This window comes from Acanthaster planci, linkage group LG01 (assembly GCF_054643075.1).
Source record: "Acanthaster planci isolate LZ-2023a linkage group LG01, COTS_SCS, whole genome shotgun sequence".
Classification (NCBI taxonomy): Eukaryota; Metazoa; Echinodermata; class Asteroidea; order Valvatida; family Acanthasteridae; genus Acanthaster; species Acanthaster planci.
In genome coordinates this window covers 5,408,022-5,435,209 of record NC_141777.1, presented here as the reverse complement: position 1 = coordinate 5,435,209, position 27,188 = coordinate 5,408,022, and the positions used below count along the sequence as shown (strand labels likewise).

The following is a 27,188-nucleotide window of genomic DNA, read 5'->3' as shown; positions in this document are numbered from 1 at the left end:
TTCCCAAAAGTGAAATAAGACGTAAATTTCATGACATGAAGCAGCTGCTTACCCGGCACGAATTCTCATGGCCCTCTTTACGCATGCAAATTACCCTAAACTGGGACATGCGCAGTTAAAATTTCCCCTAAAACATATATAAGTACGGTTGGGATGGGTTCATTTGCGTATGGGGCGCAACTTCAGGTGCCAGCTATGCCTTCCCATTAAAAAAAATTAAATAAATTGTTACATGTAACGAGGAAAAAAGCGTTTTCTGTTTTTCCATGGCGTAGTTTGTTCATGCGTGGGTTTTAAGACGATTAAGTAAAACTTTTTTCGGTAGTTTCATAAAAACAAGTGTCCCTCCTGACCTCTTTGAATGAACACCGTCCCACGGTATCATTGGAACAAGCTGTGGTTTTTCACTACTATTAAAGGTTAAAAGCCATTGTCAACAGTAAGTGGGAAAATCCCACGCAGGGGGTATAATATAAATCAGGATCACCCGAGGCATTCACCTCTTACGGAGCTTGGTATGTCCTCCGCCAAACTACCGTTATGTGCCTGAAATTTCATCTAGCTAACAAACAGCTTAATGGTAGATTTGCAAAGCATAATATACCAGGATCCGGCTGGTGCCGCATATGAATGCTGGAGACGTAAATTATTCCTATCAGCGTTGTTTATTTCTGGAGAGGAGAAGTGGTACTACATCGAACTTAGTGGTGAAAGAGAAGGCCTGACTCACTCAAGATGCAGGTCTTCCTTGTCTTAAGTGCAGCATTCCACCTACTTACTGCTGCACAGGCGTAAGTACACTTCGTACGCCTTTCACACTCTAAGATAAATAGCAAAAGATGCTAGCCTCTTGATATTTTCTTCTGTGTTTGTGTCAAACGCCCAAACACATGTAAGCATCTTCGTAACAAGTGCAATGGTGGACCGCCTATTGTTCATTTTTTGTTCATATTTGATCTCTCATCATATATTTTCGCGGTCGTCAGTCGTGGACGCTTTTAGTCAACCATGGGCCTATTACCTTCTGTTGTTCAAACGTCCATGGTTTAGATGTACAAAATCTACAAATGAAGGTATGGAGGTTTTTCACGTGACGTACCACGGCGGGCGAATGGCATTTCAGGAAGTGTACCATGTCCGTGGAGGCGCGTGCATTTTTGAATCTAGGTATTTCTGTTGGCAATTTCATGTTCCATAGGAATGCTGAGAGACTTCGAAGGCGCGCGCGTTTCCGAGCACACCTGAGAAATTGAACGCCTACCGTGACCGCTGCCCTCTTCAGATCTTAGGCTGCATCCCAGATCTCTTGTCTAGAGCTAGGTCTAGGTCTTCGCTCCAATGGAAATGTGTGGAGACGCGCAGACAGTAGACCTAGCCGTAGCTCTGGAAGCCCGTTTCGGACACGGCCAGAGTCTCTCGCTTGACACCATCTTTGCAACTGCGTATACAACGTCAACAGGTGCGTGTGTGCGCGATGTGCAAAGTGTTCTTAACTCGTACGTGTGCTGATCGAAATATGTTCAAAATACGGTGCAACCGATGTGCGTCATAAACACTGAAGTACAAAATGTCGATGCATGTACCAAACTGTAGGAAGCGACGTCGTCTGAGAGAGACTTATAGCGTAATTTGACAACTGAAATTAGAAGCCATTAACTACATTCACACCCACGTCTCCTCGGATTAGTCTATCCGCCCATAGCAGAAACAAAAGCGGGCGTGCTTTTAAATGAAAATGAGAGTCTTTTGGTACGGTCGGAGCTCATCGCGTATAGGCTCGCAATTTTAGGCGCCTTTTTTCTTGGGGGGGTTGGGAGCACGCTGAGTACGGGTAACGAATTTATACTGGAACGTATGGTCTTCGCATGTGCGCTGAACGCGTGCAGGAACTCGGTTAGAAAACTTCTCGCCAGCCTGTCTTTATCTCGCATCAGAGTGTGCACTTCAACTCAGGGCGGGTATCTTTCGACATTGTATACACTGTTCTAGAGGGCAACGATGTAGGCTATATTTCTGCGATACGCCTATCGGCCCTTCTCTTAAAGATGATTCGGTTCGCACTTAGTAGTGTTTCACAGCTGCATCAGGGTCTTAGTGAATTCACCTTTTGCCACATTTCTAACCACCACGGGTTGACAAATGTACAACGCAACTGTGACGCAGAAGGAGCAGGCCCTCTAGCGTAGGCTGGTTGGTTTTCTTAACTACAGTTTACAAAATCTGTTCCAAAACGCGTTTCTGTTATCAAAAGACTGGAGACTGGGAACCTTTCATGAACCTTGCTTAGTTTTCAGATCTTTCTGTTTAAATGTTTCTTTGGTTTCCAAGTTTCCTTGCTTTTCAAAACCCAGCTGTATCAAGTGGACTTTTTAGTCGCTGATCCAGTTAGCAAGGCAATCACTGTCTCTCCTGCACGGTAACACTCCTCACCGATACACTGAGAAAAAATTTTTGAACAAAATAAGTAGTTTTTTCTTCATACTTAATCACCTTTACAACATTATGTGCCCAAGTAAGAGATAGGCTTTTCTTTCCTTCTATCAAACACGCGTAACTCGAGTAAATTATGGTCTTTTGGCAAATGTCATGATCACGTTTCGTGTCAACGAGTTCACGTTGGTACGAAAACAGATGTCGATCTCTGCATCAGGCTTCAGTGGTTAAACTGCAGTTCTCCTTACTTGAAATCACAGCCATGAACAGGGACGAAAAAAGTAAACATGAAAAGAGAAAGCAAGGAAAATCGATCGACATAAGTGGACTACGTGACTTGGCAGTGATTTTTTTCGCGTTCCTTTTTAAAGCTACATGCAGTGGCGTGGCGTGCCATCGGATGTTACTGATGTTGCACTGAAAGTCAGAAATGGCGGCAACATGAAGAGCGCCACCATCATTTGACGCTATTTGAACAGTGCCGCTAGAATAATACAGATTGTGTCGCTGACTGCAGAAAATACCTGATCTACCTTTTTCACATCAAATCAATCCAATCAAAATGACCCTACTATACGCCAGTGAAGTGCTTTTATAGATTTTCTGTGTATATCTACAAATCATTTCATGTTATTTTGAGATACTTCGAAGATACACCTGAGCGGCTTCCTGTCACAGGCTTCTCGAAACTTGTCCCCCATGTTCACATAGAACTATGTGCCCCTTCCTTTCCAATAACATTTCGGTTTTTGGCTCGATCATGCACGGTTTAATTGCCAATTGTAAAGCCTTTGTTCAGTCTAACGTTGTGCAAGTTTCGTCCTGATTTTGCTTTGAAAACTGCAGTCTGCCAACCTGTGAGTCCCGAGCTGGACCAAGAAAGGGCGTGATTTTTTTCAGCAACAGAGCTGCTTCTTTTGTGGGAGCTGCACTCTCTGGTTCACAAACAACTGTGAAATGCGCGCGTTAGGATCGCGTCGCTACCAACAAAATGAATACTCCCCACCAGCATGGCTCTCTTCAACCGATGAGGGGGTGCTTCTGCTCGAGACGGAAACCTCGGTTAAACGCGACTGGCTTGATTCAGTTTGGTGTGGTTTGGCTTGGATCATCGGTGAATACATGAGGGTCGCAACGGAGGCTCTGCCTTACCTGATGAAGGTAAAATTTCTACATCAACACCACCAAGTCACACCGAAGTCTATTCCAGTGCACTTCGTGAAAACCGCTAAGTGACAGATTTGCTGGTTTCACAAAGCATTACCCATAAGTGCGCGCGCACATTGGACACTGACAAAAACAATTTTCGTTTTTTAATGTTAAATCGCTGTTACCAAAATGCAGTTTGGATAAAACGGTTTCTAAAAGTAGCACTTGACGAGGTAATGAGCTGTTTCGTTATTTCAAAAAGCCAAGGTCTTTGGGGAACAGGGTGCGTGCGTGAGTCAGTATATGGTTCCCGCAGTAGGACTGACTTTCACGCGCACAGATAGTTGTTCCCGAATAGCCTTGTACTGAGCATGCGCTATTAAAATACCGGACTGGTTCATTAATCAGTTATGGGATCACAGAAAATGTTGATAAAAAGCCTTCAAACTCTTGAAGTAAAGCTAAGACTCGTGCCACTTCTTGAAAACAAAACTCACTCGGTTCTGTAAAATACACGTGCATAGTGTGCACTCAAATCCACTTGCGCATGTCACTGTGCGGTGTCGTTTTGACGTATAATGAGAAACAGGCGAGTTTTGAGACTACTTTTTTTCCGAGCAAATGCCGAAAATACTACAAAAAATGTTGGCTCCACCCCTCAGAGAGGCCATACAACGTCACATAATGAATTCCAAAGTTTTTTTTACCCCCCCCTGCAGTTTTGCCCTTTTTCCCTTTTGAGAAGAATTTTGTTCTGGATCCGCCCTTGGTTGGTTAGCCTCGGTTTCATTTGAAGCAAGATATGGGACGGAGAGAACCCCCCCCCCCGCCTTTGTGTTGGTCATTGTTTGATCGGAATCTCAGGAATTCTTTACAGACTTCTAGGGGGGATGTGTTAGGTAACAATAGTCTAGAGTGTGTATAGGAATTGGACAGGTAAGGGGGGGTACCCCTCCGTCCCATATCTTGCCTAGTGTACTCGGTTTTCGGCATGTAATTATGTGCTACAATAGTCGTTATTTTGAATATAATTTAACAATCTTGCGCGAACGAAAAAAAGATGAAATATTACTTTAACCATTTGAAAGGAATTCACACGTACGGTGGTGGTTAGTTATCTGGTAATAGATTCATTGCCTTGTACCAGGGAAAGAAATATTTCTCAAGGTAAGTGTAAATAGATGTAAATGCCAGGTGTGCATGAGGAAGATTATGTCTCCCAAGCTTTGATCGCACGATGATGCTGCATTAAAGTTGGATCATCCCTCACCCGTAGGTCGTGAGACTCCCCCCGAACTTTTTGTACTTTCCATCATCCCAAACCCCTACAACGTCCAACATGGTGTCCAATAGTCGTTATTTTGAATATAATTTAACAATCTTGCGCGAACGAGAAATATCACTAAACCATTTGGAATGAATTCCCACGTACGGTTGTGGTTAGTTATCTGGTAGTAGATTCATTGCCTTGTACCAGGGAAAGAAACATTTCTCAAGGTAAGTGTAAATAGATGTAAATGCCAGGTGTGCATGAGGAAGATTATGTCTCCCAAGCTTTGATCGCACGATGATGCTGCATTAAATTTGGATCATCCCTCACCCGTAGGTCGTGAGACTCCCCCCGAACTTTTTGTACTTTATATTAACCCAAACCCCTACAACGTTTAACGTAGTGTCCAGCAGGAAGTCACTTTTACTTTGAAGATGGTTACTGTAATTGCCGTGATTTTTGTAAATTTGCTCGTATGCAGTGCCCACTATTTCATCGCTGCGCCCAACATCGTCCGCGTGGATGTTAACGAGACCATTTTAGTCAGTGTCCATGGAACCGATGCTGACGAAATACCAGTGACACTTTATTTCCACCTGGCAGGGAGCAACAACAGAATATCAGAGAGGACCGTCATCGTGACTGAAAGTACGTGTAAAATCTGGGTACATACTGGGAAAATAGATATTTCTGGATAGTTTTAGAAATCCCATTGCATTTGAAGTTGCTATTGAAACAGACTATATTAAGCCTAGTTTCCATGGACCTAACGCGTAGACTCATAGACGTCATCGTCGAACAGTCCTCAGTCCCAGGGTGCGTTCGAGCGAGCTATTGCGTTAACGCGAGTATACTCCTGAGCGCTATAGAACGGCTGGAGTGCGAGCCAAGGGTTAGTGAGAGTATACTCCTCCTGTACCCGAGTGTAATGCGCACGCATCCTACTCGTGTTAAAACGGGAGTAACCGCGCGAACGCACCCATAATTTTGCAGTCTTGTGGAAACCTTTTTTGTGACAAATACAATCACAAAAGTAGTTACTCAAGGGCAAAGATGAATTTTGGCGAGCTTTTGTCATTCAGAGGACTCTCCCCCCCTGCCCCGAAGAAAAATTTTACAAATCTGAAGGGGGCGGGAGAGAGAGAGGTGGAAGAAACAAAGGAAAAAACGAGATGAGGTGGATTAAAAATCCACCGACATATAAATATACCCTGGTATGGACTCCCTATAAACATGTATCAGTTCGCCGCTGGTGAGTGCTTAACCCTCCCTCCCCTTTAAAAGTGCATGCTCCCCGGGCAAACATTCTAGTGACGCCTAAGAACACTTTCGCTGTTGTGTACCATGCATTTGGCCCATTTTCTCCTTATATATGACTAAGGAATGAAACCAGAATTTTCAACAAAATAACTGACTGCAAATGAATGACATCGAACTGAAGCACCAGTGTAGCTTTTAGAGGCACTTCATAAGAACATTTTTGTGGTTTCGTACGCCATTTTGTTTCAATTTTTGGTCGAATGACGCCATATTCTGTTTCATGTACACAGTCTGTTTTCTTGACATCTAACGTGCTGGCCAAGATCGATCTCGTTCCAAACACATGGAAACTAGGCTTTACATGAAAAAAGTTCTGAACTATAACTTTTAAATATAAGGGTAATTTCACAAGCATTTTTTTCTAAACTAGAAACTGAAATGCAAGGCTAACTGGTGGGGTCAGGCACATTTTGCATTAGAGTACATTTCTTTGATGCAAATTCTGTTGCTTAGCTTCGTTGCATCTGTTTGAAAGGGGAGGCGTGTGGTTTTGCTTTGGCCGTAATTAGATTCTAGTAATTGACATGATCGCTTGTGAACTTCATAAGCTGAATCAAAAGGCAAAAATCAAAAATAGAGGCGTCGCTCTGAGTTTACATCGCCCTTGTTTCAACGTTGAAACTGACCTCTTAGAGTACCATATTGTGTTGTTAGATGAACCACAGGTGGCTCGACTGAGCATCGAACGGTCACAGTTACCGCAGCGTCCGACACGCGGGCGAGAATTTGTCACATTAGTGGCCAGTTCCAGCTCCCCTCTACTCACATTCCATGTCCAGCGCGTGATTTTATTGAGCTACCAAGCTTCGTTTGTCTTCATTCAGACAGGCAAGCCACTGTACACGCCGAACCAACGAGGTGAGTTTAGAGGATTTGGTTATTCGGTGAGATATGTGAGTTTATTCCACGTGAACCAGGCCCAGCTGTCCACCGCTGTTGACAAACAGGTGTCAATGAACCAAGCTTTTATAGCAAAATTCCAAAATGCTTATATAAATATATTCCGTGATATTGGTGTTACTGTGTGAGGTTCAAGTCAATAACGCACAGAGATCATCGGTTTTCCAAACGAAACGGAAAAAAGCACGGAGGCTCATTTATGCTTTCAGAATTGATCTTTCTGTAACAGGAAACAGTCTGAAAGGGTACGGGGCGCTGAGATTCGAACCATGGACACCCACACTACTTCTCGTGGGTGTCCATTACTAGGGGCGGGTGTATGTATCCCAGCACTTTCTGACCAGGGGGATGGGCTAGTGAATCATCCCCCTTTTCGTGGTAAGAAAATAGCGGATTATAAAGAAATATTTTGACTTCCCAACGACTAAATTGTATTCAAAAGCACTCAAAAAGGCCGGGGAGAACAATTATAAGCCACGAATGAGCCGTTCTGATATAAGAATCTGCAGAAATCTCCCACTCCTTTTCGGTAGGGAAAATGCTTTTCAAAAACTTTTGTAAGGAAATACGTCACTGCTTCTGCCAGACACGAAGTTTTGGGTTATTACTTGCTGTCCTAATCCACGCATGTAAGCGCGTGTCATGCGCAAGCAGAAGTGTTGACCTGTGTTGTTCAGTGCTGAAATGAATTCTATCCAGTCAATTTGCTGCGTTCGATTAGCTCACACAGGACAGTCCTGACCTAGGAATGGTCGTAGTGCTCTGTCAAACGAGCGAGAAGGTGGGGACGAAAGAAGTCGAACGCACCGAATATGGAGTGTTAAAAATTACGTTATGCATTTCCCCTCTCTGCGCCCCACATAAAGAGTAGTAGGGAGCGAGTGAACAGGGCAGCAGTGCGCCCCCTTGGAACAAAGCAAAAACTCTACGTCCGCTCGCCTGCCATCGCCCTTACAGGCCGCTGGGAAGATCAAATGCCTCTCACAAGATTTTGTGAAGGCAATACATCCCAGCCGTGAATTGGCAAAGCACATGATGCTTTGTCCTTCCCTAACGGGGATCGAAAAGACTCAGAAATCCATGAGGACGAAGTTAGGCCCTGTTTGGAAAAGTTGTTCAATGAGAACCATTCTTAAAATGAGGCAGCCTATTGCAGGTGAATACATGCAGAAATAAACTCCAGGAACTTCAAAGTTGTGAGAATAAAGCAAATTACCAGATTACAAAATGAAACGAAAATCGATCGCTTCAGTTTAGTGCGCTAAGTTTGGTTTGGGTTGGGAGCATTGTTTTATCTGTTTTTGGATGCTTCTCAAAAGCAAGAGACATTAAACAATACCGGACAGCAAAGACCAACGACTTCCTTTCAAGATTGGAGGAAACATCGACTAGAGAATCTAAAAATTGCCCCATTTCTTTACCAATCACAAAATGCTTCCAAAACCCGACCCCGATTTTCTGCCTACAATAATATGAAACCTTTTCCCCGCTCGTAAAATGTTTTTTAAATGTAGGGGAGGACTTTTAAACATAATTCTTCTTAGTGTGAGAACTGCACAGTCAGTAATACCCCGAGGCCCCGTCACACTCCCTCCAATTAAGGCAACATTCAGTCATTTATTGAATGCATTATTGAAATTCCAAAACTTGCTTTAAAATTTAGATTTGAAAAAGTCGACCTCTTACCTCCAAACAGACTAAAGAATCAACAAAAGCAAAATGCAGATCTCTAAAATAAAGCATGACTGGACATGCAGTGAGAAAATTAATACCTGCGTCTACAGAGGGCGACATACGATTCGGGAGATTTGTTGGCAGGAATAAGTTTCCAGTATTATAGGAATTCTGTTTTATGAGTTTCGTTAAGTTCTGAAAAGAGCCGTGAGGTAACTCATCGTTTTAGACTGTGTACCCTGTCCATCGTCACTCCTGAACATGCAATACATTGTATCAAAAACCCTTTTCTACTGCAAACCTTCAAATCTTTGCTTTAGTGGTTTACTACTGTCATGTTTATATTTTCCTGTTCTTATTTTATTCGGCGACAGTTGACATTCGTGTTGTGGCTCTAAATCAGGACATGGCTCCTGCAAATCACGAGGTGAGTCTATGACAAGTGCATTTTAGTACAAAATGGAGGTATTAAACATACTTCATATATGAACCAAAATGTCCAAGTAATCACATGTAGACAATGTTCGATTTAACATCTTTGTCTGTAACAGACTAGATTCACAGTGTTAGTTCCCGTGAATTCTATTCAGTTTGTTTCAATTGATCAATAAATAATGTTTTTATTTATGTTCACTTTGGACAAGAGAGACGAGTGGGATGCTTTCTCAGAGGCTATATCGTTTGGAAAAAAAAAGAACCAATCAAAGTGTCTGCAAGACAAGTACATGTAAAAAAGAAAAAATGGGAATAAAGCTTATTGTTATTCTTAATTCTCTACAATTTCCCCTGTTCTCCACGTAATTATCCTTGTTTGACTTATAGAATAACCCTCTCAAAAACCACCTTGACAACCTCAAGCAGAAGCGCCCACTCATTGGTTGAAAGGATCCACTTTGGTCGGGAGTGTTCCTTTTGTTGGTAGCGATGTGACCGTTACACGTACGTTTCCTAGTCGTACGTGAACCATTAAAGTTCAGTTCTGACCAAACGAGCCTCTGGCCCTGTCCGAAACGGGCCTCTAGAGCTACGGCTAGGTCTATTGTCTGCGCGTCTCTACGCATTTCCAATGGAGCGAAGACCTAGACCTAGCTCTAGACAAGAGATTCGGATGCAGCCTCTGTTGCTAAGAAAATAGCGCCATCTCATGGTCCAGCTCAAGGCCCATCGTCGTTTTTACGACTGTATGCCAAAATGGTGGATTGAGCAGTATTCTAATTGGTTAAAGCCCGAGTTGATAAGGTATTTGGAAATCAAAACAACTGTTGCAAACATTTCAGATACTATCGTTAAACAGGCCCAATGGCAGAAAACACTTGTTGCAAATGAACACGTTAATCAGATAAAAAGTTCATGTACAGTATATTTACATCTGCATAACTGCGCTGTGCGAAAAATTAAACAAACAACCATGATAGTACGAAAACCAAAACAAAGCCCAAAACAGCTCCTTTGCTTTACTGTTTTTTTCTGTCGGCTCTCTTTCGTTGTCGAATAGTTGCAAGTCGACATTATGAGCCCAGACAAAATTACTGTGTATCGAAAACAACAGAGACCCGATAATGGATTTCTGATCCTCCAATTTGACGTCCCTGAGCACCCAGTGTTTGGGAACTGGACAGTGACTACGCGTTACGGCCATCTGGTAAGAAAGTTTGCATTTCAGTCTTCATAGTTGTAATTTTTGTATTCCATTTTCAACCCTAGTGCAAATTTTTAAACGAATTTGCAAGTGACTCAAAGCGCTGAGACATTTTACAATCAAATAATGTTTTCGTTCGATAACAGTCTGTGATGTATTCTCTGAATACTAATCACGTCAATCGTACGAATGGTACATATTAAAACATTTCGATACGGCTTGCTGGATAAGGTTTATTCTTACTGCGTTAAGCACCGTTTCTCATACCGTACGTTCAAATCACAGTGTCCAGCATTCACTGTATACCATACAGCTTATTATGCCGGTCCACGTACGCTGATTGGTCAGTCATGATGTGAGTAAAGCTGGTTGAGGGAAGGCAAGCTGGTGTCTAATATACCATTTTATAAATCTTTGTCTTCTTCTTTTTCAAGTTTAATGCCAGCACATCGGTCCAGTTCGAAGTAAAGGAATACGGTGAGTTAAAACAACCCCCTACCTCCAAAATAGGGACGGTTAAAATATTTTCGTGGGTAAAGAAAAATGTCAAGATACATCAGTCAGAAACACTCGTGTAATGCAAAAGGTTGAATTTAAAATAGCAAGATTATGTGGTCTTCTGCCTTTTGATTGTCAGTCATAATGAAATTGATTAGGAACTCCTATGGTTTAGTGCATACAGTGCTGTAAACCGTGCGTGTGTACGTGAACATAGGTATTAAGGAAAATATTTAATACTGTAAATATTTTACCTCACTGGATCCCAGAAGTTCCGTAAATCTTGTTCAGATACCTTGACTTCAACTACGTTAAAATAAGTTGCTGCCACCCTGGTGGCCGCCAAATAATTTCATGTCAAGTGGAGGTTGCATGGGCGTAAATTGGGGGGGGGGCGTTATAATCCCCCCACTTTCTGAGGCGGGGCATGGGCTTCTGAATCATCCTCCACACTTTTTTGTGGTGAGTAAAAAATTGAAGCGTAATGTGAAGAATTTTTCAGACTTCCATCGACTAAAATGCGTTCAATATCTCTCAAAAAGGGGAAACAATTTAAAAAGCCCTAAATATGCCCTTCTGAATACATTTTACAGCTGTTCATCAATCTCATGAACATTGACCTCTATAGAGTCATATGGTGTCACCCGCTTCCCCCGCTTTTCAAGTTTTCATGGCCGGGCAAGTCATCCCCCACCTTTCCCCAGCCCCCGCCCCCAATTACCGACACAGATTTACACCACTGGACGGCTGCCAGGAAATTTGTGTCAAACATTGCACTATTTTGTCCATGCTTTACGAAAAAGTGGATATCGAATTCCTCGGCACTAAACTGGCTTCCGTACTACGGTAGTGCAAAATACTAGTTAATTTCCTGCACTTTAGTTTTCACTTCACCTTATATTTTGTTTTATTCCTAGTGCTTCCCAAGTTTTATGTTGAAGTCTCAACACAATCGATGTATATTGTGCCAGGAACACCTTCCCTCGTGTCGAAAGTGAAGGCAAAGTATGATCTGAAACATTACAGAGTGCAATAGTGCCTTTCCATCTTCCATTTTCCACTTTGGTTGCTCCTTCTTCAAGGGGGCAACTTACACTTAAGTTTGGGTTGTCTGGCATCATTGTATAACGACATCATTCTGGTATTAAGGCAATGGTTTAGAGGCAGGGAGCGATGTTGTAGCCCCTTTTGATAACAAACATCCAACAAAACGGATCTATCGCGACAGGAAAAAATGGGAAAAAGGAAAAGGGGAGTTGAAGGAAAAAAAGGTACCATCAAGGATTCGAACAGCAGACATTCTTTGTGTTGTCTAATTGTCTAGACAGGCAAGCACCACCAACATCCTTTTCATTCCTCTTGTGCCCACGCCTGACTTAACACCCCCCACTTAATTCAAATATCGGGGCTTTGTAATGTGGCGTTTCGCTGCTTGAAAGCCTTGTTTGGCACATGTTGTAAGATATCCGACAAAGGGGACCCCCTCTACTGTGTCTTTTTTTTTTTTGGTGGAGTCTTTGGAATTCCTTTTAGATTTCCGAGGGGGGGTACAGAAGGCACAATAGTCCTAAGGCATACAGCTTGTGCATCACAATTAGGGAGGGGTCCCCCGCCGCATATCGTGCAGGGTATCTATTTATATGAACAGTGGTGGCTAGTCGGATCGTCATCGCATGTATCCAGCAAGAAATGAGACCGAGGGACACCCCCCATATGTCCAATCACTATACACACTCTAGAATATTGTTTCTTAACACATCCCCCTAGATGTCTGAAAAGAATTCCTCAAATTATAGTGAAACAATGACTAACACAAAGCATTGTCTCCGTCTCATATCTTGCTTCATACGTCATCATATACCGCAGTGTCACTGAAAAGGGATATTGTCCCAGCATCGCAATAGCTTGAAATCCCAATAGCTTTTTTCTCCTCATGTTTTCTCCTCATTCCAGATATCTATTTGGCGAACCAGTTGTCGGTAACTATTACGTAAGGTACGGAGTGTTTACAGATGACGGAAGTCTGATGACACTCCAATCGAAAGAAGGACAGGTAGGCCGTCTACATCACGAAATACCTTGGTACATGATGAAGAAATTATCAAAATGATGGGTAGACAGTGCTCTGAGTATTAGGGCGGCAGCCATTAACTCCGTGGTGTGACGGAGGTGTACAGGTGTGCTCCCGTCCTTTGAAACTTTGAGTTAATTAAATGCAATCTCTGTACAACCGTACAAGTCCCAGTTGATATGATTTCGGTACCCCTTGAAGATTGTGTGTACCCCCTAATTACCCCTAAGAAATTTCATTCTAGTTACGCTACTGTATCCGACGATCAGCTAATGTGCTTTTTTTCAAAATAAGCCGCTTCACGACTGTCCCTCTTGGTGCAAACGTATTCTAATTTGATGAGACCTCGCCCCTCAGAATGTCGGGAAATTCCCAAAACAAGTAGTGCTTAATAGATTTTTTATTTTTTATGTTTATTGGTACGCTTATGTTCTGTAAATAGTTAGATGACGAAGGTCAGCGTCACCAGAGTTTGGATTTAAACAATGTGGCACTGGAGAACTGGACCAAATCGCTGATGGGCAAACGACTGATCATTCAAGCATTTGTCACAGACTCGGCCTCAGGAGAAACCGTCAATGCCAATAACACAATGGTAACCTTCTGCCGAACCCCTTTCAAGTTCAACTGGGACCTCATCCAAAGGTACTTCAAGAGGAAGCTACCCTTCTCAGCAAAGGCACGTATACAAGCTATCTGTTATCAAATTAAAGCAAATGCCATGGTAAGAATAGTGCCGGTAATATATCACGACAGGCGCTTAAATTATTCGACGGCTTCTGCGTCATTTGTGAAGACAAATAAATGTATAAAAGAAGTTCGATTGCGCAGCTTTGCTTGGTGTAATTGGGAACGGAAAACGCTCAGTGTTCAGGATTTCTGAAATCCGAATCACTTTGTTTATGGTGCTTTTTGGCCCTTTTTATTTCTTTTTCCTTTTGGAAAAGATTAATATTGAAAGGTTTCGAAGTCAGTCCTAAATTTCGTTGATAATTAGGAATGTGTATGTTTACAACGTGTAGGCCTAGTGGAGTTGGGAAATAATCATCGACTAACAAACGCACCAACAAATATGGCGAGTCAAGAGGAAACTTCTCGAAACGCATGGGGCAGATTGCTAGACGGAGCTCGGGAGAGATTGGGGTTTGGGTTAAATCATTTTTCTTTCAAATTCCTGCTTGATAAGAGATGAAAGAAACTCAAAGGTGACCTCTGAAACTAAAAAACATGTCCATGTGTCGGAAGAGGACTCACAAATGATATGGAACCGTTCACCGGGGTGGCAAGATCGCCGGGAACCATAACATCGGGCCTTGAAAATAAATAGGCTTCGATTTTTTTTCGGGAAATAAAGTACTAGTAGTGCTCGCTGAAGCTAAATTCTTTTCCTTTGTGACTCAGGCTGAAAGATCAGAAAATCATGTTTCGCGTTGTGCTGGCCAGCCATGCTGGATTTCTTTAAGTTCGACTGGGCTCTTTGAATTAATGTCGACGTTTGGAACCACTGTTGTGCTTACGCCGTGTTAGTGTAGTGTCGTGCTCCATTCAAGTTTATTGACACGGCATAAGCACGACGTTCGAAACAGTCCTTAATGAAAAGTATTGCAGAGTAATCAAAATGGGTGTAACCATTCATCAGTCTCTAGCGATTCAAATTAATTTGTTTCTTCTCTTTTTTCTTGCCTTTGTTCCCTTTAAAGGTCAATGTTCAATTCTTGAATGGCCACCCGGCTAGAAACATCCCTGTGATCGTCTCACCCAGAGCTCGACTGCAGAATGGTAACTTGGTTGATCTGGTTGTCTCCCGAGCAGGAAATGCTCAAGACACGTTTGAAAAGGTCTCGGGCCCCCAGGGAGAGGTGGACTTCAGGCTGGATGTACCTTCTGATGCCACCCAGATAGAAATAAGAGTAGGTACAGTGGGGAAAAAAGCTGAACCGCAGAAACTGTGTTTAGCCTCTGAATACTTTTCCAAATACTTTTTCCGCTCAGTCTGTAAACATGTAAAAATACTGAACATGATTAGAATATGGACAAATACTAGTGTTGAGCATTATTGCTTAGGAATTTGGAATTATGCTTCTAAACGTCTTTCATTAATTAAATAGACTTACTTTCATTCGGCCAAGAGAATTAGAAGCCATTTACGATGACCTGAGATCGTGGTTGGGTGGTACGCACACATTAAATGCCTCTTAGTCATTGAATGTTGTGGTCATAGAAACGAAGAGTACAAATTCTGTCCTGAATCCTCTAATATTTTAAATTTGTTTTGCCTACATTATATGGAGTTCTGATTAAAAAAAAACAACGCCAACTAAGTCACGCAGTTACTACAAAAATGTAGTTGTATTATAATGATTTCTGAATGATCAAATGCTCATCAGTACTGTTGCGTGCCTATACAAGAACATTTGTATGGCAATCTGAAAAAGCATTCCATTTCACGCAATATTAGGTTACACATTGTTCAAAATTAATCATTGCGGAAATTCTCGGGAAAACCTCTATTAAACATATCAAACGACATGCATGTTGGGTTGTTAATCGTTTGATGACACAGAGTAACTTTATCGTGATTTTCATACATGTAATGAAAAGAATAATTGAGTAGCGGATGACTATAAGTTCAACTCAGGAATGGGGGAATTGAGACGCTTGGTGGCGGCAAACATACCGGTCTTTTTTCTGGTTTAGAGCATGCGGGCGTTCTTCTAAGCAGGGGCCAATTTTCATAGAGCTTCTTACGCACAAAATTTTCTTAAGCGCAAAAAAACCTTTCTAAAAAACAAAGACTACCAGCTTAATATCTATTTAATTGTCATGTCAACCACAAGACAGGTGAATACTATTCCAAAACGATATACATCACTTGGAGTTTCAGTTGGCTGGTAACCTGATTTGTCAAGCAAGGTTTTTTCATGCGTAAGCAAATTTTGTGCTTAAGCAGCTCTATAAAATTAGCTCCAGGCGGTCATAGTTCAGAGCATGCGCAAAACTATGAAAAAACCCATAGAGATCGTTCTGCTTATGATCTCTCTGGTGAAAAAGGACAAGTATATCTGCTGCCACTAAGCGCCTCAAAGTCTCCCATAATTTTTTAGTATTGCAATCACTGACATTCGTTCATGGTATACTGCTTCGCTCACTATGCATGACCATGGTATGGAAACCACCCAAATCTGCCTCATGAGAACTATGTTAAAATGAAACAGCATTATCGGAAAGTAATGTTTATAAATTCTTGTCGTTTTAGCTGCGAACAAACGACCCGACATTGGTAAATGCCAACTTTGAAGACTCCATCACCATCCTGCCTTAGAATTCAACAAATAATGAATTCATGGCGTTAAGAATTCCACATATAGGCCTCAACGTCCGACGAGCCGAAAAGGTAACCCAACTCCACATTTGTATTTCTGTGCAAGTTGTATATCAATAATTGTAATTATTCTTCAGTACCGATGGAAAGTATATCAAGGGTAAACAATAAGACTTGAAACACCAAACAAATCACTTCGCTTGATGCATCTGTTACAAAATACGTGAAAGTCAAAACACATAATACTTGGAAGTGGGATAAGTGACGGTTTTTAAATTAAATTTCTGACAATATTCTCTAAATTACACCCATGCATAAATTGTTAATTGGGGTTCATTATAAAATAATAGAAATTTCCAGCAGGAGGAAACTATTTTTAACCTGCTTTTGTCGTTGCGTTTTTCAGATCGATGCTTTGAGTTCAGTAGAAGTGCAATTGACAAACGAACAAAATGTCGATACAGTGAGCTTCTTTGTAAGTTGTTCCTGTTTTTTACTTTTCCTAAAAAAATCATCAAGCACGACACAGTTCCCCCAAGACATCGGCTTCAACATCAGCGATACCTGGCGCCCCATCCTCACATCCCAGTCCAATGGGTCTCCTATACCCTAGGACTCCCTAGTTAGGTTTCCCCCTCAGTTAGCCTATGGGTCTTCTATACCCCTTGACACCTAGCTATTCACTCTCCCACTGCCAACTCCAACTGACACGCTCCGGTAAACACACACACAGGGCATGCAGCCCCAGGATCCAGTGCCATTGTTCCCGCCATCACTGTTCCCGCCTTAACGCCTCACCGAGCTAATCCCTACATCTGGATCCCGCTCTACACCATGTAAGCTCCACTCCCAGTTAGAATCCTGCGGTCTCCTGAAGACGGACAGAGTACACTGTTCGAAACGTCGAGTTTTTCCCCGGTTCTTCTCAGAACCACACATACTCAAAGAAGAGATAAATACATGGTGTTACCGCAATCTTTACTATTGATAAGTGGGTCGGTTAGACTAGAGCGTTCAAAATTGTGTTATTGAACTCTTGTGAAGGAATAACCCTTTAATTGGAAAATATTGGATTTGTTATTTTGAAAACAATGTGCACTTGGAAAATCTACTTTATCCGTCGGATATACTTTCACATTGTAGTTATCTCCGTGGAGAACGAACCGGTATGGCTATTTTAGACGTGGGACTGTTCACCGGATATGTTGCTGTTAAAGAAGACCTGAAACAAGTAAGCGGTCGATATTATTAGGTATCAAGGATTCTTAAGACTCTGATGATCTGTTTAACAACATGCCATGCAGCTAAGAGTAAATAAAAATGATACACCAAAACTAACGGATAAGAATGAAATCAAATATAAGCTCATCAGTTATCCATTTTAAGTTTAATTACTTTAATTGAACCCTTTAACTTAATTGAACTAGTACATTTGTTCCAGGACATTTGCGCTTTTTTATTTTCCCGATTTTCTTTCCCTTGCGGAAAAAACGTTTTGGCCTCTACACGAGCATTAATTCTAATCGCTATGACGATGCGTCCCATTCTGTAATGGATACTTTTGTTTTTCCAGAGAATATTGATCCTTATTGATTTGTATTCAATCCTTGGCCTGATAAGCCATGAGTCAATTTATTTAGCTGCAACTTAAAAGTAAACACAAGACTATGACAGTGACTGCAGCCACTTCCCACAGAGTCGTGTCTAATTTCAAGACGGGCAAAATCATTCGTTCTTGGGTTTAAGGCCTTACTTGAGAAAAAGGTCATCACCCTTTTACTTTCGTCTTCATCTGCTGATCGTATGTTGATAACACATATAAAGTATTATTGTCTTGGGCAACGATTAAACTGAATAAAAAAAGATGAAACTTTTTTGATTGACTGATATCCAGTTTGTAAATTGGCATGTACCTCATTATGCGCTGTGATGGCTGTGGGATGAGTGGAATTTGAAGCGACAATGTTTAAGACTCTTAGGAAAACATCATAGGTTATATCACGAATGAATGATAATTTTACATTTAAAAAAAACATTTGCAAAATCTTTGCAAGACCTAAATTGGTCAGGAAACTTGATGACATTTTAATTCCTGATTACGAACTTCAAAATGTATGAAGCACCCTTTTCAAAGCCCAAATCACAGCGACCTCTTGAGTTTTAGAGGGCACGTTTCGAGACTGATGTTGGCCACAATGAAAACTCATTATTTGAGAAGGGATGTTAATATTATCATCTTGATCCAGTTAATTTAATTGGGTGAGACTTACTGAGTTTGAATTAGTGTTTTTTTTTCATGATTCAGGTGATGGAAAACAGCAATGGAACTGTCCAGCAGTATGAGGCCACTGATCGCGCGGCCATTTTTTATCTCGCAGAAGTAAGTCAAATTCAAGTCACTTAGTGATCTTCCTTCATTTTCAACCGCCCACAAACCAAATGATATTTTAAAAACTAAAAATCCATTGTAGCTTGCAGTAGTCTGAATTGCTATGTGGTCTTTCTCTGCCTTTCTGTTGTGAAGATCTCTGGACAAGAAGCAACGCGAATCCAATTCCGAGCAAGACGTAAATTTAAAGTCGGTAAGATCCAGCCCGTCGCAGTACGTGTATACGACTACTACAACCCTAGTAAGTACCAAGAATCCGTCCTTTTAGGCAAAAGTCGCACTCACATTTTCGTTAGTGTGGACATTCCTTTCTTCTGGTGCATTTCAGAAAACCTCGGTAAAGTTACTCATTTTCCTTGAGCTGTGAGCACTATTTTTAGATTTTTGCCGATGGTTTCCTTAACTGATTCCCATCATTTTGCTATGGAAAGCCCTGACCTCAAAATGGGTTGTAACTGTGCTTCATCGCCAAGGGGTAAACCTTGTGTAAACCTGGCTGAGTTCACACAATGCTGTCACAGCGTGCATTTTGTAAACTGGTTTTCATGTCCAGGCAAGGATTACAAGGTTCACACACATTGGTTTAGTAAATTGGTAAGAAGCAGGTTTGGAAATCACCTCTCCTGGAGCACTGGAGATGTATCATTTTAAAATTATTTATTTTTTTACTTTGTATCTCTGCATTGTTGACAAAAAGTTGGTAAGCTCGAATTAACAAAGGGGAAGGCTTGTCAGACCATGTAATACTGTGGGCTCCGACGTCTACCCCGCTCGTGGGAGCGGGGCAAACGTTGGATACCCCACATTTCCATTTTTTGGTAGACCTTAAGAGCTTCTTCTCAATTTAATTATCTGACAATAGCCGAGGACTGTGTTAGGTTCTTGGGTCCCAAGGAAGGCTCCAGCATGCTTGCCAAGCTGTGCGATGACAACACTTGCATTTGTGCTGAAGGCAAGTGTGCTGTTATTGTAATAATTTCATCAAGGAGGAAGGAAAGCTGTTTTCCTGCTTTTAAAGGCATGTATCAAGTGGCTGCTGTATTTCTTATAATTTTGGAATCGTGCGTAACCTAGCCACGAAACGGGGATCGCTCAAAGATGGTGCAGTGCTCTTAACACTTCATCGTATACCCAGCAAGAAATGAGACCAAGGGGTACCCCCCACCATGTCCAATCCCTATACACATTCCAGACTATTGTTACTTAACACATCCCCCCCAAGATGTCTGAAAGGAATTCCCCAGATTCCAGCGAGACAATGACCAACACAAAGCAGGGGGGGTTCTCTCCGTCTCATATCTTGCTGCATATGCTTCATCGTGTACCACTGTGAATTTCCAGGCTTGCAACACCAGAAGTGTTGCTTTTATATGTTGACTTTCTGTTGTAATTCCTGGCTCCATGCTGTACAGGCTCTATGGTTTTTGACAAACGCATTTACAAATGGGGATATCCACCCAAACGGAGCTGCATGACTTAATGGAGTGCCGAAGTCAATGGGCTAGTTCAAGGACTGGCTTTTTGTCAAACGCTGGCAGATTTTGGATGGTAACCAGTGCATATTTCGCGAACAGAGCAGGAAAAATCAACCAAAGGTCGACAAATGGTCATGACTCGAATCTGTCCCATTCTGTCGCTGAGGACCTGTGGCCTTATCACGCTCCAGGCTATCATTTTTCACCTTCATCCCTTATTCTTATGCATGAGCGTGTACCTATAAGGGGGCGGGGCAGGGACAACACATTCAAAGTCTCATAGGACAACTGACATAATCATTCGTCCATAGGCCTATTTTTGTGTGACGCCAAAAAAATCTCAAAATGTACCATGGCCCTAGAGGATCAATAAATGACCAGTTTAAATAAAATTTAATGTTGTTCGGTTCCTATTTTTCCACAGGAAACTGTTCAGGTACCCCGAAGAAAACAGGAAGGCACTATAATGTTTATGAATTGAAGACGAAGGCTTGTGTAACAAAATCTCATTTTGGTACGGTTAAAGAAAGAATTACATTTTTAATTCTTACCTTTCGAATAAATGTGTTTGTTAGTTTTTAAAACGGGAAGCGAGGAGATCACACAATAGTCAATAAGTCTTCATAAGTTGCGCTTCTTTATCCACTGTCAGAGGTTTAAGCAACTCTGACAGAGAGACACGTAGGCCTGCATAAGAAAATAAAAAGTTGCCATAAAGACAATTTTATATGGATGTCTAAAAATGGCACGATTTCAGGTCATTCTTACAAGATACGTGCATATACTACGCCACGCTATAGCAACGGCATGTTAAATCCCTTATTTCCATGACAACCATCTTTGATATTGTGTGTTCACACAGCATTCAAAGTACGTGTAAATGGCGAGGAGGAGAAGGGCAACTTCCAGCTCTACACCTTGAAGATTCTCACCCCTCTCAAGAAAGGTATAAATATGATAAATGAATACGATGTCATATTTGGATGCCATATTGAGAATGCCCGGTCGTTTATGGGAAATTACTGACAAAGGACAATGACACGTATAGCTTACCTTTGGAGTATCTCATTTAGAATCCTTAAATATGGATCATGTTACAGTGCGCATTGCCAAAAGAAAAGGTCACGTGGGCAAAATGCTATCCAATGAGGGCTCGAAGAAATTACTTCTAACATCTTGAAGTAGGTCTAATCAACCCATCCCAGGCCCTGTGACCAACGAGACCTAATCCGGTGGAAGTGTGTAAATCAATGTGTTTTATTACTTGGTCCGTAGACAGAAACTCCGGAAAACGTTGCCACAAGGTTAAAAATTACCCCTTTTAAAAACATTTTAACCCATTTTTGTTCGCACAGGATGTAAAAATTCAGTGTCTTAGCTCCCCAAATACGTGGGTTTCAACTTATGACCAAGTACGGTCAAAATCATAAATATCCAAACTCCAAAACTCTTTTGTCGTTGGATTTTTTCCCGTTTTGCGAGCGTCGTGTTTTATATACCTGGCAACGTGCATGTGAAGCCGTGTCAGCCCACCGCTGTCCGAGTTGACGGAATGTCTCAGCTTATATCATGACTATAAACCTTTTCTTCCGTAAATTTTATTCTGTGTTTATGATCGTACTATGTGGGTGTCTCATACAGTACGGGACGACCAATACTCTTCGGTTCAGGCCTGTACACCGTGGTCAGTTTTTACCTGGAAACAGGCGTCACCGTCAAAATAGCAATGTTTTCACTGGAAAGAAAGAAAACAAGCTATTGTTAATTGGTATGCCGTAAGCCCGTAACATGCCATCTTGCAAACGCAAAGTGAAAGGTGAGCAGAGTACAAAAAGCGCAACCATTACAGGGCGTTGTTTACAACAGTATTGTAATTATTCAATTTAAACTGAATCTGCACCGACTATAAGGCTTGAGCTGGACCAAGAAAGGATGCTCCTTTGGTTGGAACTGAACTTTGCTGGTTCACAAAGGACTAGGAAATGCTACACCAATCAAATGAACACTCCCGACCAGCACAGCTCTTGGCAACCGATGTGGGGGTGCTTCTGCTCTAGCCAGATAACAAAAGCGTAGTAGTATCCGCCCAGAGCAGGAACACCCCTTATCGGTTGAAAAGAGCCATGTTGGTGGAGCGTTCATTTGATTGGTAGTAATGCGACCTTAACTCGTGAATTTCATAATCGTTTGTGAACCAGCGAAGTGCAGTTCCCACCAACTTGAAAGAGCCTCTATATTGCTAGGAAAATCTCTCCCATTCTTAGTCGAGCTCGGGGCTCATAGAAGCGCTTCCCTATAGTTGCGCACTAATTTAATTCAAATTAGTAATAACCGGTAATACCAAATAATGAAGTGGCGCTGAAAATATTTTTTTATCTAGGTGTAACAGGTATAACTAATTCGAGGTCATAGGTGAGAAGGATCCACGTCTGTTTCATTTCAGTTTATTTAATACTCTATAGAACAGTTGTCAAGGTTTGGTGCTTAATCCTATCACAGACCTAATCATCTAATTCATATTTTCATTGAAGGATTGGATAATGTTGAAGCTGGTGACCAGCGAATCTTCATGAAGACTAAAACCTGCGATACTCCACACCTGAAGAACATAAGGGATTACTTGGTGATCGGCAGCAGGGGACTGCCGATGAAGGGCGACGGGGAATTAATCACGTGAGTGTACGCTTTAAAAATTCTTCCGCATACAAGCTTTTAATTACCTCTTGACTGATGTGATCATATGACTCTTTACAATTATGCATAAATCCTTAAATAAAGTGAGAAAGTTCTTCGTTCAAAATATAAACATAAACTGGCCTAATATATGACTCGCTGGAAGTCCATATTTTAAAAGTGCCTTATGCTAAGACATTCGATGTTGCAGTCCATATGCTATGGAATGCGCAGCTATGGCGTATGTGAATGGAAACGTGTGTCTTTTGAATATAAGATAAAACCTTTCTATTTAACAGTGTAATCTTCAATACGGGCGATTCACAACAGTTTGCCACCAAGAGTCTGCAACGCCATGGCGAATCACATTGCGCGAAATCTGTCGACCCAAAGCACGTTCGGAAAGGGTCGACAAATTTCGCGCGTTAGATTGTGATTTATCGGACAACTGCATAGTACCGTAAACAAGAAATCTTTCCTTAAGCTGTTTTCTTATTTTGTGCCACAGGTACAAGTACTATATCGATGAGAAAATGATGTTTTACGAGTGGCCGGTTTTGAGGGATCTCCAGATCAGGAAATGGGAACGGATCAGCCAAAAACTCCAGAATCTTCAGGCTGAATTGGAAGATAACATCGGATGCGCCACTTAAACGACTACCAAACAATTCATTATAGGCACAAAGGACATAGGGCTGTGTATTCTGATAAATCGGTGCAGAGGGGGTTTAAAATAAACCTCGCCAGTATTCGCAATGCATTATGAGATTAAACGACAAACAAGCTGCATTATTATGCACAATCCTAGTGTCCAGTGTTTGTCTTTTGTGTATAGATAATTAATTAATAGTAACCATGTATTGATTTTAGGGCCCACAATCATAAGCTTTGCTTTTTAGCTCGTGCCTCCACGACTTTTCCCCCGTGTCAAATATATTGTTTGAAATTTGAGATCGTATGTATGCAAAACTGTGGAAATAAATGAACATGAACAACATTAACATGGGTTTCTACTTATGGTAAATACTGGAAATCAAGCCACCTGTTTTCACAGCTGCATTGAAGATTTGAAATGAAGTTATTAAAAAATATATTTTAAAGCTTCCTATAGAAAGAGGGTTTGGAGCGTTCCATCTCCGAACACCAGTTTTATGTCTTGGACAATGATTGCTTATGTCACTGAGCTGGTATTGGCCAATCAGAGTATAAGGATTTAAGGCTCATTTAATTTACGTTGACCAGTCAAATTAATTTTACACCCTATTGTGACTGGTGGCATTTAAAGCTTTTGGAAAATATTTTTTTAACTTGAAAAAGTATTTCTTGTTTTAATACTAGACTATGCATATCCCTAATTTGATGGACTTGAGAAATGTATTGAAGAAAAATTATTCTACCCTTGACCAGTTCACTTCTTCCATGTATAAAATCCAAGATATGTTTGTCGTCCAATCCCATGATTCAAGGAGAATCATCTGGAAAAGTTGACTCAAAGCTTGTGTTTATCATACCACAGGTGTATTTTCCCATTTGTAGCACACAGACTTGCCGGCAAAAGTATAATGAGCATTAATTGTCAAGCTGATTCTATAATCTATAGTATATACAGGTATAACTAATGATAAGTGTTAGAGACTTTTCCTCTAGAAAAACAGAGAAAAGAATTATTTCTGATTATTCAAGGCCAATGCTCTTAGTCGGTAGCTGCATTTGCTTGTTTTTATCCAATGATTCATTTCATTTTCTTGAAACGTTTTGTGATGTATAATACGCTTAATATGTATGAATTTAACAATCATCCGATAAATCAGTTGAGGCTGTTTGCATTTCCATCTTGTTTAAATATCTTATTCATTAGCCATATTATAGGTTTCTTATTCCATTCAATATTTCTCAATAGAACCCCTGGTATTTGATTTTGTTTCATCCAGCGCGGCTCACTGAAAGTGGATTACGACATGGTGTGATATACTAGCTAAATCTCTTGCCTAATTTCCTACCACGTGCTTTATTTGGGGGACATGCAGGAGACTGCATCAAATTTGCGGGACATGAACATCAGACATTATTTTTCCGTGCAAATGGTTTCTGAGGACAAATTATAACTGGTCTCAAGCTGTGCTTTGACTAATCTCAAAAGGGTTTTGCTATATCAGGCTTCGCAAGCCGTTGCAGTGATGTAGTCAAAGTGTTAAGGTAGCAGCCTGACTAAAGTCAAACTTACAGGGTCCACTTTTGGAAGTTGGTTTATAAATTCCTTTGGCGTTTTTATAATCTGTTACTGGAATAAAAGTTACTGATAATTTAAATTAAAGAGCGTTTGCCAACAGGGATATTCGAAAGTAGACTGCATACTCTAGATAAATATAATGACATCCATCTAATCTAATCTCGGACAGCAATGTGGGCGGAGAAGTACTTAAAGAGAAACTATAAGGAAAACATGTTTACTCTGATGTTATCTTTTCAAATAAATATGGAAGTATCCACATCGAACACAGTGTCATTTGTCTTCAGACCCCAACTATAACAAGCTAAAAAGGGCTTTTTTGCTGTTCATGCCAAGATGCGAATTCTGAACATGCTGGATGTAGATTGCGTCATTCTGAGAAAAAAGAGAAAACGAGGGGAACCCCTCGCCCTGTTTTTGTAGTAGATAAACCCTTGTGCATGCTACAAATAATGGCTACAGGCACTGTTTGCTTTAATCCACGCAGGGATACACCAGAACTACACCACTACAGTGGCTGGTGTACTTCTGGTATGCACCAGAAGCCTACTGCACCACTGTTCGGTGAAGGTTGACAAAATTTGAAAGCTGACATAATTTGGTCACCGGTTAACGTCCATGCTCCCATCGGACCTGTGAGTAGACGTGACTCAAGTTGAGATCTCTGTGACGTCTTCGTTTCTGCTTTGGATACATATCGAACGAGACTGACCACCGTTACCAGCTTGTGTCCACTTGTTACTATGAGTTCAGTTCAGAAATCCCGACGTGACGAATCTGTCAACTGTTTGTACTCAGCGAATGGGCTCATCCACCAAAAGTGAGAGCAGCCAATCACATTGCCGGACTTGTTTTTACGTCGTTCATACCTGCAATAAATGAACGCGTTTACAAGTCTGACTACTTTGATTGGTGGAAATTCCGTTTACATCATGCAAGATCATGTTGTTCACATACAAGAGAGCCTTAAAGTAAAAGGTCGCGCAGCGAGCTTCCGGAACCCTTCACGCGGTCCTCCTAAGGAGATTTTATATTGGGCCGTCCTATCACGTTCGATAATTTTTGGAAGAATAATCCCTAACTGAAACTACCCCATGAAACACTCATGTTGTAATTTTACCTTTGTCTTCCTCGAGTAATATTTTGGAAAAGTCACCTCGAGACGAGTAAAAACGAATTCTCTTAATGACCTTTCACTCCCAGCGATATCGTACCTAGGTCTCCATGTTAATGCACGTTTGTTTTCACTACCTGTGCTTACATGCTAACGAGATTGTACAACGTTGCAAAGATTTTCCTATTTGCAGTCGATGGGTTCCAGATTCTGTTGAGTTGATTGATTCCGCAGTTGTTGTCAGCAAAGGTTAGATAAAAGATGAGAATCTTTCATAATTGAAGGAGAACGTTTTGTTATAAGACTATGTAAATATGTTGATCTGTTTTTTATTTCGGCTTTTACCAATGGACTACCATAAAATTTCAAACCGTATACAAGACTGTTCATTGCACTGTTCTGCATGTATTTTAGATTTTCGGAAGTTATGGGTCACTTTTTGGCAGGATATTCTCTTTTAGATTAGGTAATTTTTCAGTTTCTATCAATTGATATACTAGCAAATATTTTCCAAAACCCCTTTTCTGAGTTGGATTTTTTAAGAAGAAACTGAATAAAAAAATATTACAGATTCTAAAATCTTTGCACATTATTTTTCCTATCCAAGGGTTCCAGAAGCGCGCCATCAGGGGTCAACTTTCAGGCTCTATTATGAAAAACTACATACCACCGTCCGGGGGTCCAGTTGGCTTATCCGTCAAGTCGGACTTACTGACAGGTGACGTATGAACACGTTGAACAATATTGGCTATAATGAGGGCGCCTTTTAAGGTTATGCAAGTTGCCGGGCCAAGCGCGACGACCGTGTAGTGCGTACCGGCTGAAGGGATGGCTGACTAAGGAAGAGCAACGTAAGTCCGACTTGATTCAAGTCTAGCCTGTAAGTGGCCAGAAGAGAGTCATATTTGCGGAGGCCACAGGCCAGGAGTAATAGCTAGAGCCCTCTTGCAGTAGCTCACAGTCTCTCGGAAAGCGTAATTGTTTCTCCTTGGAAAGCCATGGGTAATTATAATAAAATGGACGTATTTGAA

The 27,188-nt window shown here is 41.3% G+C and overlaps 1 protein-coding gene across 1 annotated transcript; it reads left to right on the top strand.

Annotated features, from left to right (window-relative positions):
* The first annotated feature begins 516 nt into the window (after nucleotides 1-516).
* On the top strand, nucleotides 517-25,309 carry LOC147800281 (complement C3-like). The gene is made up of 19 exons (XM_087141826.1): nucleotides 517-791; nucleotides 5,334-5,500; nucleotides 6,827-7,030; nucleotides 9,121-9,173; nucleotides 10,242-10,388; nucleotides 10,820-10,862; nucleotides 11,801-11,888; nucleotides 12,837-12,936; nucleotides 13,397-13,633; nucleotides 14,655-14,864; nucleotides 16,414-16,436; nucleotides 17,321-17,507; nucleotides 18,582-18,656; nucleotides 18,801-18,906; nucleotides 19,528-19,617; nucleotides 20,565-20,654; nucleotides 21,003-21,086; nucleotides 22,672-22,813; nucleotides 23,322-25,309. The coding sequence occupies exons 1-19, from the start codon at nucleotides 736-738 to the stop codon at nucleotides 23,464-23,466; spliced, it is 2,247 nt and encodes a 748-aa protein (XP_086997952.1). The 5' UTR covers nucleotides 517-735; the 3' UTR covers nucleotides 23,467-25,309.
* Nucleotides 25,310-27,188: the final 1,879 nt, after the last annotated feature.